This window comes from Haemaphysalis longicornis, unplaced genomic scaffold, assembly GCF_048455015.1.
Source record: "Haemaphysalis longicornis isolate Haplotype H1 unplaced genomic scaffold, Haemaphysalis longicornis Haplotype H1 scaffold_2, whole genome shotgun sequence".
Lineage (NCBI taxonomy): Eukaryota > Metazoa > Arthropoda > Arachnida > Ixodida > Ixodidae > Haemaphysalis > Haemaphysalis longicornis.
The window spans coordinates 22,986,803-23,001,995 of NW_027526295.1; the positions used below are offsets into that span (position 1 = coordinate 22,986,803).

A 15,193-nucleotide genomic window follows, 5' to 3' on the forward strand; every position below is an offset into this window, starting at 1 on the left:
ACAGTAGCCGTGAGGAAATTGCTGGAGCATCACACAACAACGGCAAAATGTAATTTCATGTTCCGTACGGGTGCGCATGTTAAAGACCGGCACGTCAAGTGCACCATACATGGGGCTTGTGCTTTAAGATGTAAATTTGTATTTTTTTGACATCCAGAGCATATTTAATGTCTGAATGGGAAAACATGGTTTATTATATGTGAGAAATGTGTATAATCAATGTTCTATAAAATTTTTAAAAATGTTAGTTTGCGTAAGCAAAAAGTGTGTGCAAATTAAAGCAGGTGCAAGGCGCAACGTCAGAATGAACAAACGCGATGCAACATGACATGTCAGTTTTATTTGCCCACAAAACATAAGTAGGTACGTAGTACAAAATATCTCCAATTTCACTGGGATAGGGGTTCCATTGTTCCACTAAACGCAATACAGCCCTATTGCAGAAAAAAGATTGTGTGAAAAAAGTTTCAGCTGAGTGAAACGAAATGATAACACACTGCACGAAGAGTCTTCGTGATAGCAGGAAGATGATGCGCAAAATAAAACTTCTGCAGGTGAGGAATTGACGTGCAAAGAAAAAGAAAATCTTTATCTGCTTCGACTTCAACAAGAACTTCCAGACCGCAAGAGTAAATAGAAAAACGTTTCTCTAGCCACAGAACATAGAGCAAAACTTGAATTGCGTGTAATATACGCGACTTTTCTGGGAGCAGCTCATTTTCTCGGACTACCAAATATAGGACGTGCAAGACTTGCTCTTCAACATTTACTATTTGTTTCTCTCGACAGGAGTCAGGATAGTTTACATCAAGCAGTGAAGCCTCAGTCCCCTTGTGTACAAGGCCATCTGGTATGCAGAACAAGGATTGCTCCAACATTATACACAGGCCACATCTTTGTACTTCAGCACTCATCTCTTCACAAAAAGTCTAGACGGAGTCGGGACTGATGAAACGCTTTAAGCAGTTTGTGATCGCCTCCATGACGGCATGCGGTATATAAGTATAAATCTTTATTAACAAAAACAATTTCATGCGCGTCATTTACCCCGCGGAGCTACAGTGGCGCCCCCTGCGGAGTATGCAGCGGCTACCATCGCGCCTCTAACCCTAAGCTGCTTTGCATTATCGCGTGCAAAGCCGCAGGTGTTGCCATTCGTTGCGCATTAACAGAGAGGAGAGGAGGAAGAATGCCAGAGAGGAAAGGAGCGTCGGAGAGGAGAGGAGGAATGCCTCGCATACTACTCAGGGTTCCCCCACAGTAAGACGACGGTGGTTGGATTCTTTGGTTGGCCGATCCCTAGGGGCATCCTGTCACAATCATCATCCGTGGTGCCTGGCCAGGCATGCGCATGGGGGTGTGGACGCTGCACAACGGCGGAGGGAACAAGCTCGACCATAAGCTGCTTCGCATCTAAAAGGGTGGCCAGTGGCCTAAGAAAACAGGGGGGGGGGGGGGTGTTTGGAAGCGGCTGCAGGACTCCTCTAGGCCCTAAATTCTTCAGGCTACGCCCGACTCTTTCGCGAACTCCTACAGGGAGAGCAATCTCTCCTTAGCTTGACTAGGATTCGTGGGCATCGTCCACTCTTCGTATGATGGCAGCTGTTGGGTGTCAGGCTCGTAGTTCACGGGGGCCCCCACAGTCCTACACGAGGTGGCGAATGTCCTGCTTGACTGGAGCCTTCCAGTACGGGCAGGCGTACGGTGGGTCGATGATTGCAGCGGGGCCGTTGCATCTTTCTGGGTTAGTACGTGCCGCCACATTAACTGTGGAGGGTCGCTAAACCCTTTGGCTTACCTAGAGGGGCTGGCCGGGTCGACGTCAGTGGTGGCACCGGGTGTTCGGGAAGGGAGTGGAGCGTGGAATTTCGCGCGCTCGCCATTGCGTGAGCAACTCCGTTCAGGAGGATAACCGCATATCCCGGCATCCAGTCGATGCATACCTGGACGTTGTGGTTGTTTCTTAGTGCTCTGCACTCCTTCTTAATGAGGTGGCACACTGAACCATAGGTGCTTGGTCCTTGAAGCCGTTTGGGAGTGTGCCATTCAAGAGATGCGTGCGCGCGGCGTGTGTGGTCTATTTGCAATGGATACATCTGTGAACCTATCTGGTTTCTCAGTGACGTATTTACCTATCTAAGGTTTGATTGTTTAGTTTGTTGTCGATAAGGCGACCTCGGACATCCGTGCGAGAAGAGCCTTGGAGAGCATTATTGGGCGAAGTGTTTGTCGAGATGTGTGCAGTGCCTTACTAAGGCAACTTCTGTGAGTCTGTTGTGTGTTGGTCATGTATCATCCCAAGTGTGACTTTATTGCATGTAGTTTGTCGTCCGCCTGTTCAATTCAGTGTGTTTGCCACATTCTACGCAAGTGTTGTATTATGTGTGGCTTGAGGTCTTAAGGTTCCTGAACTCACCAGCAGCACCCCTCTTGTCTGCCAACTCGTTGCCAGTGATCCCACCCTGTCCTAGGTCCCAGCACAGGACCAGTTCATGCTTTTGTGCATAGAGAGACACAACGGTCCACTCCCCAAAATCCACCATGCCCAGGCAGCACTGGCAGGCCGCAGCCAGTGGTGCCTGGCAGCCAAGATCCAATTCAATTGTGGTCAGCAGCCTGATGGCCCGATAACTACGCGCCTCTTCTCGTTTTTCTTTTGGTGGTGTCGGTTTAGTTTGGTGGAAGCATGTGTTCAAATTTATTGCCGAGAGATAGATGGTTCAGAGGAAGGCAGCCTGCATGGTGGACTGGCACGGTATGAGGAGACTGGGCGGACTTCAAGTAGAACTCTGCAAACTTTTCCTTGGGACTGACTCGGGAGTCTTTTGGTTGTTTTGAAAGCGATAACTAACATTGGCAAAATGTTAGGTGCATGTGCATCCTGCATTTTTTACTGGTGGGGGATTGTTGCTGCCATGCTGAATTTTGGTGTTCCGGGATAGCGCTCCCTTCCCACTTTGCCGGCAGGAAGGCACTTGCTCGAAAATTTGCAATAGCAGTTGCGGGCTTCGCATGCTTTTAAAACTTGTCAGAATATATCTGCTGAAAACATTGCTCACTGACTGACCCTTCACCATGAGTAAGGCACACATTTACGCATACACAGCCGCCTCGAGCAGCACAGCCAACGTAGCGCACCTGCCCCCCCCCCCCGAACTCGCATCAATGCTTCCTGCCGATAATATGCATTCAATGTTACCTACGACAGACAGACACAATCGTTGTGATACCTTTTTCGATGGCTTTGTTCAGCATAGTGGTGAGTGCTTCCTGTGGGTGGCTTTTGTAAGCCATGAACATTCCAACAGCACCTAGTCGCGCTAGTTAGTGATACTCTACATTATGGCCACGATGAACTATAAGTATGGTGGTGAGTGCTCATCCAGAGCACTGCAGCTGTTGCAGCAGGAAAGACTAACGTACACGCAGGACTTTAAAAAAACGACCTCTGGGCTGTGGCGGCCACTTTTTGGGAGATTCGAGATAGCATTCACACAATGGAGATGTGGTGGAAATTCGAAAGTCCCCCAGACAATTCGCGAGAGTTGGCAGGTCTGCTCATTGCTTTGATTTCATTCGTTTGTTTCATAATTATTTTATTTTTTATTTTTTTTATTTCCAGCATCATTAAAGCCAGATCAAGAAGCCAACAAGGGAAGTGTGGCAGTCATTATGAAGAATTCATGGTGAAAACAGCGCAAGGAAGGACAAAGACCGAGATAGAGAGATGGGGTAAGCACAACACTGAACAACGATGATTATGCAGAAATTCATAAATATACCCTGCGACTGTCACCTAGGTGCACTGAAAACCAACAAAAAGAAATTGAATGCACTGCACACGGACAAATAAATACATAAAACTGATTTTGGTTAGTCTCATTCCATGCCGTAAACAGGGCCGAGGTTAATGGCCTGCTGTAGGGCATGCTGGTATGTAAGGAAGAATGCTACATCGTACGAAGTCTGCATTTCAATAATCTGGGAGCAATGAGCGGCGGAATGTCAGGATATGTTTGGTGGGTATTGTCATCTCTGCGCATCACGATACGGCGCACGGCTGTGACACCCTGATCCTTTAAATCCTTCGAGAAGGTCAGCCTCTCTTTCGGTTAGCCGATCTGGCTCAGAGAGGACACCCTGCGAGCTGCTGAGGCTGCGGTGGGGTGTGACCCTGATGTACAAATCAACCAATTTAGTCTGCCCAAGAAGCGTTGTCACCTGTTGCTGGTTCTTCACCTCAACAAGGAGTTCACCTGTTCATTGTTGGTTATTTTGCACTGTATGTTTTCCCATTCATTCCTTCAGGGTACTTTGTGATCAAAAATACCGATTTTGAGGCAGCAGGGTGCGTTGCGTCAAGCGATCCGATGACCAGGAAACAAGAGTAGTTGTCAGGCTTTGGGAAGCTATGGTTGGAAGTTGAGAAAAAGAGACTTTGGTGTGGCCCCTTTTTACCTTTTCAGGGACCAATCACATTTTCGGGGGAGGGGAGGGGGTTGACTTTTGCACACAGTAGAGAAAAAAGCAGAGGACAGGGGTAGTTCCTTCGCTCGGTTTACCCTGCTGCCGAGAAAGGTCACAGAGCTCCCTCCCTGGAAAGGAGCCAGGGAGGGAGCTTGACGAAGGCTCTGACGGCCACAATTTGTGGTTTCTACCTTCCCCTTAAAACTCCTAGCCAAGGACGGAAACAGCGTGAGTATGGGGGCTCAGGGTCTGCGGTGTCACCAATACTGTCAATGTAAATACACAAGGTGCTCCATGTGGGGGCGGTGGAAGGGAAGTAGATCAGGAGTGGAAGGATAAAGTTGAGAGAGAAACAGAAAGATATATAGAGGATAATGAATAAGAGATAAGCTGCCAGTCTGGGCACACGAGTCAGTCACTGCAGTCCGGGCTACTGCCACTGCATCAGGATGGTCGTTTCCAGGTAGTGGAGCAGATGGGGGAAGAGTTCAGACTGGGTTGCCGCAGCCCCTTCGGGAACAGACGGACTGCCACGCTGACGCTGGGCAGGCCTTAAAGCTGGAGCACTCGGTGTAGCTCTGCTCTCGGCCCCGTGTCGTGGGGAAGAAGCGGAGTAGGTGCACCAGCGTCTCTGGTTCCGAACAGCCCATACATGTAGAGGAGGCCTTGCGCCCCTAGGGCACAAGGTCAGTGCAGGCGCTCCGCCACATTGGAGTAGTCGAGGCGCATGTGGAGCAGACTGCAGCGGGCATCCTTGTTGATGCGTGCAGGCAGTGGCCGCGGCGCCAGGCCAACCCATGGGTCAGGATACATCATCTGCACCATGCGGGCCAGGACGGTGCGGGCCCTGTTCAAGGCGGTGACGTCCCGGGAACTTGGGGTGCACTCCTGGTGTGCCGCCCAGGCTCAGCCTGTCAGCGTCCTCATTGCCCAGGATGCCGCTGCGGCAGCGAGCTGCAGGTCACAGCCTCGGGAGGCCAGTGTGCAGCTTGGCTGGAAAGGTGTGCTCTGGGTAGCCGCTGCTGTTGGTGGGCTGGTCAGCTGCGCGCAGCCGCAGCAAGGCAGGCCTGGAATCCGTGAAAATGTCCGCCCTCGGGTGGCTCTGGAGCCCTCGAGGGCACTCAGGGAAGGTCAGCTGCAAGGGGCAGCCTAGCCAGCGCAGGCCTTGTAGAGGAGGTGGAGAAGGGCAGGGAGCAGCTCCGGCTAGCTCCCTGCTCAGGTACCAGGCACGCAGCCACCCCCTTGCACGTGCTGTGCATGACGCAGCCGTCCGTGAAGAGAGGCACGTAGCAGCTAAGCTCGTCTTGCAGCAGGGCGGCTGCCTCGTGGCGGATGGCCTGGGGCGGTGTGGTCCAGTAGTTGCGGACCCCGCGGAGGGTCGTGGTGATGTGCAGGGCCTCCCCAGTGTCTGGCGATGGCAGCTCCAGGCAAGATTGGTCCGGCACTGCGATGACGCACACTACAATGAAGTCCCAAAACTTAGCATTGCACATCCTATAGAAGTTTGTTTGCCCAATGAGACGGGATTGTTCTCAAACCACTTCCGTGTGGACTGAGCCATGCACCGCGAATTTCCTCACACACAGTTTCATTTGCGTCACACCAGGCACACTAAAACAAATCTAATGTTGTCTCGCTTTACTAATGTATGCCTGCTCTTATTTCTCAGGCAAGCAATTGCTTCTAGTGGAACTGCGGGCTTTTAGGCTGCCACTGATGCTGGTGTGCATGTTGCTATGGAGGCTTGATCACCGTCTTGTCGGCCATTGCTGTTTTCCGCAGCACCACCTTGTAGGAGCTGGAAAGAACCGATCTTGAAAGTGATAACGCGATACTGAGTGGTGCATTTGGCAAAATTTCCCCACCGCACGTTGTCTGGACCCTCCACATGAAAGTAAAACTGCAGTCGTCACATAGAAAGCAGGAACCAGGCAGGAGGCCATTGAATGGGAGTGTCTTCATCAGAACTAAAATCTGACGAATCAACATCGTTGCTGGAGTTATCACTGCTGCAGCAGCAGCAGTGGCCAAAGTTCCTAAATGAGTTGTCATCTTTGTGGAGCACGCAGAGAAACAGGACACCATTTTCGCCCAACTCGCTGCTACCTTGGGTTTAAATTCCCCCCCCCTTACACCGTCTCATACGCAAAATGGAAATAAACAATAATGGAATGGAAAAATAAGTTCTCAATAAATACGCCAGATGGTGCTAGTGGTCCGCAAAGGGCAATTTTTAGCTTTCACAGGAGGTTTGAAAATCCTTGCTCACCCGTAAGCGATGACCCATGGCGTGTTCACGAAAGAGAGAAGCGGTTACGTTATAAATGGTGTACACTCTATATTATATATATATATATATATATATATATATATATATATATATATATATATATATATATATATATATATATATATGCAGGACTGCTGGTGATTTGGAAAAACTGGAGGGGCAGAACGAGCAGCAAATGGGATGCCGGGATACAGCAAGCGTTCTCAGAGATACCGCCTACAGCCAATTGAATAACATACTGCTTACAGCTGCCTACAGCCAATTTAATAACAATGGTGACTGAGAACCACAGTGACAAACCCAGAACCACTGAAGCTAATTGGGCATTATGGATTCCATGGACCACGAAAAATGGATCCCAGACCCATCTTTGCGCAGCACAGGAACATTGTCGCGAAAGATCGTTTTGCGGCACGCCTTTTTTTGTGCACGCTTGTTGCCACAAGTGAGGATGTACCTTTACTCACTTTTAGCGTGTAAACACTGTGTTGGCTTTTCCTTATGTTTCAAGGGTGTTTTATATTCCATTTTGGTGATGAGCTCCATGCTGTCCTTGAGCACATGGAGTATGGGTACCACATAAAAAAAAGAAGTTGCTTTTGTTCCAGACTGGAAACTTATGAAGCGCGTTTACATGAATGCGACAGTAGCGTACCCTTTGGACTTGTCACATTGCCGTACCGCATCGCATGTAAGCAGGCCAATGCGCTTGGAAGACGCGTCGCATATCATGTGCTAGACCAGGGTAGATCGAGAATGCAAATGCGACTTCCCGAACGCATGTAGCGGCAGTCTCATCGTATTTGCGGAACTGATGAATTGCGGGAAGGCGCCCGCCGCGCCGCCCACGAGTGCCGCGCGGACTATTCGGAGTGGTTCACTCTGGTTCACTCGCCCGCGCACATTGAGGAATTCGCAACAGACCATGGTGTCCGCCTTTAATGCACCCGCATCGGCACGCGCAACATTTTCGAGCCAGGAAACTTACCATTTTCTCGCTATAATAAGCGAGATGGACTTGGGAGCGCTGCTAGATTCACGCCATCAAAGGAATCAAAAGTATTTTCTGTAAATCAAGGAAAAGATGCAGGAGCTTGGTTACCGGTGGAGTTGGCAGCAGCTGAGGACCCACTGGAAAAACCTCAAGGCGAAATACAACAAGGTAAGGTCTCGTATTATCACTATTAATTCATTCATTCGGTGTAGCATTTTTGTGCAATGTCCGGTGGTTTCCTTTTTCTTCCGCCAGGAACTGTACGAAGTAAGCAAGATTGGCGCAGAGTCCTCCGCGTGGGTGTATTTCGACGAAATGAACGCGATTTTAGCGCACCGACCCAGGGCGCAAGTGGCCCGCACCGGCGTTGACAGCGATGCAGTTGCCGCTGACAGAAACGAGTCCAACGTGGACGAGGACCAATCTGGTAGGAACTAATTTGTGCCCTTGGATGAACACAAACATACCGCCATGTGTTCCATTGTTTTCTTTGTTACAGGCTACTTTTAAAGCCACAAACTCCAACTGTTTACTAGAGGCAATAAAGTGATGTCAGTATTTCTGACTACACAATAAATGGATGGTGGGCGCTTATACTCTGTGGGTGAGCGCGATTTCGCTGTTTTCTTGTTTCCACAGACAGGACCGAGCCCGAGGACGACACGCTGTGCGCGACACCATGTATGTTGTCAAGAGTGTCACTTTCCGCGCATGTTCTATATTAACAAAAGTATATTTCCCTTCTCTTTGCAGGCAGTCCTCGCACATGATTTATTTCTATTCTTTATAAAACCTGGTGCACACAGAGTTTCTTACTTTCCAGTGTAACGTACGATGTTCGTAAGCACCACAGGCATAACATAACAGCTAGATGACTCGGTGGCAATATTTCAGGAATTGTTTCTAGGTGCTTTGTGAAACTGTTTTTTGCATCTTCCATATTCCTTATTCAGGTGCCTCAGCAATTATGTATTCCAGTGGATTTGTTTTACAACTACAACATTCAGTTAATTCTGTGTTACAGGAAACGAAAAATAAGGCGCCGTTGCAAGCATGTGTGCACAAGCATAAAGTAAACAGACCGGTATTGAAATGGTCTGTATGAACAGAAACAAGTATGCATGAACCACAATATTAGAAAAACCAACCTACAGCAAGGCTAACGGATCATGGAAGGAAGTTACACCAGCGAATAGATGCTGAAATTCATTGGCCTTCTTCTCTACATGGGAATCATGGACGTACACCATCTTTACCTGTAATGGAGTGGATTGGACCAGAAGTCATGTGACGAGCATTTGATCAATTCCGTTATAGTTGCTTTGGGCAAACGCTGCTTTATTACCGGCAGGAGGCTACGTTTGTGGTCATGTGCTCTTGTTTTGCTTTTTATTATTCTTCACACGAAAGCAATGCACCTTTGCTCTACAGTCGCTGCAGTGTTTGGCGCAAGAGCTTCCTGCAACGTAGGTGCTACCCGCTTGATAACTTGTAGTGGATGGTTACTTAAATCAAGCAAGTGCAGTGTCGAACTGGTCATGCATACAAAGCCACTTTTTTTAAGGAATCATTGTAGAGGATTGAGCTGAGAGAACATTGCACAAGAGAAAAACATCACGAGACTTGGATGAAATATTGGCATTGCTGGGGCTCGAACCCTGGGCGTTCTTTCCGCAGCCCAGATTTCATCCCCTAGGCCGTGGAGGCAGCGCAGCAAAGTTTTCTTTAGCAGTCGCGTGAGCGAATAGGAGTGTTCCGAACGGAGCATTGGATGGCATTGAATGCGCCGAGGAAACCCACGAGGCAACGGAATCTCGCTTTCTGCAGCTGCAGCACATCCCGCCTATTAAGAGGCTGCACGATCCCATGGAGGTCGTGCCGTCCATGGACAAACCCCTGCGCGTGCGCCAGAAGCAACCATGCGTGGACAGTGGCCCGGACCCGGAGGGCGCCGCCGCAGACGTCATCACACTGATTGCCTTCCTCTGGGTCGAGCAGACCCCGTTGTGTGCTGCCCTGCGCCAACTCACGTGTGAAGCCGGCGTGCTGAGAGAGCCCTGGCTGGCAAGCTCTGCAGGCAAGAGCACTGCTCTGAACAACACCGCTGAAACAATGACAACGCCGTAGCACCGATCCATCTCCTAAAGAATCGAGGATGAAGTTTGCCACCACAAGTTCTGCGCTCCCCACCCTACAACCATGCCAAGGCATACTGCCATCAGCAATAACATGCATCAGTGCGCCACGGAGTTCCCCACATGAACAAGTCCCATTGTGAGCGATCGTGATGCCTGGTTTTCATCTCTACAGCAGCCTCCCTTAACCGTAACACCTTTCCCCGTGGTATTGTATACTCATTACTACTATTTCTCTGGCCCACTTTGTGTTGTAGACAAAAGCAGCCATTCTACCAAGAGAATGACGATTAACCTGATGAGACATTTAGAGGCAGATAACGAGGTAACTGATCGTCAGTGCGTTATTTGCCTCGGTGTTACACTAAGATCATTCAGAAACATGACAGCATGATGCTGAACGTGCACGAGATGAGAGCATCTGACAACGCATATGAGTCAAGGACAGACACACACAATAACTATAAATTAGAAAGTGTTCACAAAAAACGGCTACACTAAAAGACCCACAACCCTGGCTGACGCTGGCCGCACAAAGCAGTCATCTTGCACACGGCTCGGGTGTGTGGTGTTGTCAGGCCAAAAAGATCGTCGAGGGTGAGGGTCCCAAAGGTCAGCAGGGCCTTGCACAAATGCATCAGGAACATGCTAGCACAAGATCCATCAGAACCTCTCGGGTTCCAAACACAGCCATGCAACAGCAAGGCAGTCAGAGGCCAAGTGAGGAGCCGCCGAAGCCCCACAAACTCGGGCACTGCCACAGCAGGAACGCAGGCTAGAGGCACAACAGGGCGACGTGACAGAGCCTTGAAGCGCCTGAAGCCCACCCGAGAGGCCAGGCGGAGGAGATCACCTTGGCCACCAAGGGAGATGATGTCACAACCTAGTGGCCCGCCGAGGGACCATCTGACGCAGAGATCCACCACCGCACCGTGCCCTGTCTCGGTTGCGCTTGAACAGCCTGGGTTCCAAGCTCCATGTCCCGCACGCCCCTTGTCTTCTGCCTTTTTGTCTCCTTTGTCTTTTGTCTTTGTCCTCTTGAGTTTTTTGCACTTTGCGGCAGTTTGGCAATCCAAATGATGACGAGTTCCTTTTCTCCTTTTTCTCATGTCCCTGCCAAGGCAGTCATCACAGACAGTACTTGCGGCAGGTTGCTGTTCCCCGATGCAATCGGCCATTCCGGTGGCTGTCATGATGGCTCTCAGAGTTGGTAGTAGTAGCCAAGGGAGAGGCCTAGCTGGAGTTGCCAGACAAGCAATGCCAGTCATGCAGGCCACAAGCCAACAGTGGCAATGACCACCATACACACCGCCACAGGAAATGACGCTAGACAAGCGTTGAAGAATGCTTAACAGGCCCAGTGCCATGGCTGCCTGCTACAGGGGCGACGGGTCATCGCCACAGTTTCTATTAATGCATGACAATGCTTGCACTCGCCACGCTGTCCTCCCTTTCCTCCATGCTGAAAAGAGCGTTTCAATGTCCGTGCTATGGAAACAGGAGAACGGGGTGGAAGAAGCAACCAAGTAGTTTATCTGTGCGCTGTATTTGCTTCCACAGAAAAAGAAATAAATTTTTGGAAGTGTGTCGGGTACACAAATATACCTATGTGCCCGGCTAAGACAGTAGCTGCACTGATCTTTAAGTGCTTACCAGCACGTGCAGGATGGCATTAGTTACCAGCTTGCTGATTGTGTTGAACTGGGCCTCGCCTTTCCAGGTGCCCAGGTCTTAAGAAGTAATCTAGTGGCAGCATAGCAATCGAGTAATCTAGATCTAGATTAGACCTACATCTAGACCTAGCAACCTAGTAATGTAGAGGTAATATAGTAAGAAATGCCATTGCCAGCTAATGAGAATCGAATTGCTACATCCAGCCAGACTGGCCCCTGAATTCTCATTACCATTCAATGGCAATCTTGAAACAAAGTGGCACACTAAGTCAAATAGCACTGTATAGCACTGTAAGTCAAATAGCACTGTAGTAACACACATTTTGTGTTACCCTCACACTCAGTGCGGACCGTGCCGGCGCCCATCATGTCTCACTCCAGCCGCTGGGCCCTTGTCGTCGGCTGCCGTCCTTGACACAACACTGGGGAGAGGGGACTGCTCAGAGGATTCCGGGATGTGAAGGAGGGGTCCACTCTTGGTGGCCGCAAAGGTGGCTGAGAAAGAAACCAGAACGACTCGGAGGGGCCCATGGACGAGCATCGCTCCGGTGACTGCTTGAATTGGCTCCAATGAGAAGCGTCAGAATACACAGTTGAAATAACAAACCACGTACTTCCTTTGAGTTTCTTCAAAACACCTTCGACGACAGAAGAATTTCTACAGGCTATATGTAGTCTTGGCAAGCGCAAGCCAGGTGTCCCACATTAAATTGGCAAAATTGACAAAACATTGCATGTGGCTGCGCCTTTAGAGTTCACATTGGTTCAGCCATTTCGGTTTCACTTTGTGTTCGCAGGTTCATCGAGAAGGCGTACCTGGACCAGCTGACGCATGTGTATGCAAGTGGCCCTGAAATATTGCCAGGGCTCTTTTGTGCCATGTATTCACACCAGAGGAGTTGCAAGGGAAAACCTTGTGCAGAGGGAAGAGCAACGCTCAGGGGACGCTCCCAAGAAGGCATTTTGGAGCCAGTGCGGGTGAGCGCTGTAGTTGGCGACTGTGCATTATTTGCGTTCAGAGTCAAAAACAAAACTGTCTCATTCATTGTGAATTCGACTAAATTCATTGTCATTCATTATTATTCACTCTAGCAAATCACCCAATTCTCTCTCTATGCCGAAATAACAAAGAGTGCAGAACCCTCCGTTTTTTAGAGCTCGTGTTGGACTGTGCAGCAAGACTACATTTTTAAAGTTTTCCAAACTAACTATACGCATTTTATTTTTAACAAAAAGTTTTCGTTACTACATAAGAAACAATCATTGCAAGCACAGGGAAAAACAAAAATTCTGACGAGAGGCCGATTCAAATGGAGTTTTTGTTGCTGTTGGATTAGGCCATGTGTTGCTAAAAAGATAATAGAGAGAGGAGCATGAGACAGGCAAGCATATGCAAACTAATGAGCTGGGCATCTTTGGAACAAGTCTTTGGGCCACGAACTTTGCATGTGTCAGCAGCCATACAGAGGTTAGGCGATAGTCCTACTATCAATGTGTGCAGATGTGTATTATGCAAGTTATACCCTGCAACTTTGATGGGAGGTGCCTTCACTACCCTAAGGCCTCATGGTCGCATTGACATTTTGCCCATGACTACACGTTGTGATTGGTAACTGTGTAGTATAGAGGAAATGCACTCTATCTCTTGCAGGCTAGCCTGACCAAAAGTTTCCCCCAGTAAGCACCGGATATGTAAAAAACAGCCTATCGTCTTTACTTAACAGGGAAATCACGTGGACAATGAACCCTTTGTTCTTTTCTATTGTGCTTGTTGAAAACTGGGTTTGATGTCGGCTCAAGGCTCCATTCTGAATACTCAATGTTGAGTCAACAAAATTTTTATGGAAACCACAGAAATTTTTGTAAAAGCAAGCACTGCAAAGGGTAGCCCCTTGGGGGAGCGGGGGTGAGACCAAGTCACTTCCACCGCCCTTCGACAAAGGCAAGAATGAGTTGGGTGGGGACCATCCCAGTTACAGCACTTGAACTGCATGCTTGTACAGTTGTCAGTTGGGTCATCCTGTCCAGAGCACTTTGTACTAGTTTGCTTTTCTTGGCATGTGTTGCTACTATGCCCATACAGTTGACAGTTAAGCCAATGCCCTATGTCTGGGAAATAGGTCCTGCTGGTCTTGTAGTGAACGAAGTCACTATTCACTGATTCTGGCAGGGTGCTGTGCTGCTATCAAACGTTAGCATATGTTCTGTTTTGTGACTGAGGCCTTAGAATATGTTGTTTTGTAACTGCAGTGAGCAGCAGTTACTCCCTGCTCTTTCAATCGCTCAACTAGGCCTCAGTCAGTTACTTTTAGGATTCAGGAACATGAGCCACCCATAACGCCTCTCTATTTTTCAAAGTAGTGAATTCCTCAGAACTTCACTGCCCTCACCCCTTTAAAGCACAATGGCCCCCTTCACTCACATCCTGAAAAAAAAAAAGAAAAAAAAGGACACAGCGCTTTCATGCGCTTCCATCGGCTGTGAGGCACAGGAACGCCACCGTGACGTGTCAGGAATGTGGGAACACTTGCTGCATTCAAAAAGTTAGCCTTCCAACACTTTGAGAGCGATCCTCCTAGCACCAAGCTCCAACGAGACCGAATCCACATTTTTTTTCCCGCTGGTTTCTTTCAATGTGTTTTTATTTGCTTCATACTCTGCCTGTATTTTGCTGTCTGGTTTTTTATGTTGTTAAAAGTGTTATTACTGTTTTTCGTTTCACACGAAACCGACCACGAATTTGTGACGCAACGGCTGAGCGAATACTCGAAAAAATTGCAGCCCTGAGAACGTTGCTGCTTCGGATGACCTAGAGAAAGTTTCTGAACCAGATGTTGACAGCAGTGACGAGGAACCCGTACAGACCGTACCTGCAGCTCCAAAAAGGGCCGCACTTTGGAATGCCACCGACAGGTACGGCTTACCATTTCTGGGGCCGAAGACGTGAGCGTAGTTTACGTTCAAACCAGATATTTTGACCACGTCTCAGAAACCTCTTTTTTTGCGAGCATAGTATAGGCTTCTTGTAATGCCCCCGGGGCCCTTAGGGTATGTATATAAATAAATAAATAAATGCACTTTACTTGCAGTTCTCCCCAGACATGGGTGCCAGACTTCAATGCCACCTCAGGCAGCGGTGGAGTTCAAGCCCTGTGGCAGTCGTTTGAGTACTTTCAAGAATACATTTCGGATGAAGTGTGGGGGTTATGTCCACCGCTATGAACGCTGCTCATAAGGCTGCGCGCAAATTATCCGCGCGCAAATTAGACGGACAATCATCGCAAATTTACCGCAGCTTCCCGTTACTTTTGGAATCAATAACCACTAGCTGCTAGCAGTGTCCATCTTAGAGGTGCCACAAGCCAAGCTCATTTGTCAGCCTGAATGCAAATGAATGAAAACGCAACACAGATTAGGCAGGCAGCAGGCCAGCGAGGAGGACTAGACAGCTGGCTGCCTTGGCATTTAATTACAGCAAAATATTTGCACTAAGGAAATTGATGAGCTGTCGCAGTCGGTATTTATCACGTTAGAACCACATTCTCGCTATCTTTGTACCTAACTTGAAAGGAACAGAAGTTTCTTTGTCGCTTTAAGGCATTGCTACGTCATGTTGGTTTCAACGCAGTTTCCT

The 15,193-nt window shown here is 48.8% G+C and overlaps 1 protein-coding gene across 1 annotated transcript in view; it reads right to left on the minus strand.

Moving 5' to 3' along the window:
* Nucleotides 1-320: 320 nt before the first annotated feature.
* Nucleotides 321-15,193, minus strand: part of LOC144168794 (uncharacterized) — an 86,051-nt gene continuing 71,178 nt past the window's right edge. Inside the window, exon 5 of the mRNA XM_077697761.1 lies at nucleotides 321-5,911. Coding sequence (XP_077553887.1) covers nucleotides 5,589-5,911 — 323 coding nt within the window. The 3' untranslated portion in view covers nucleotides 321-5,588. The remainder of the gene's footprint in view (nucleotides 5,912-15,193) is intronic.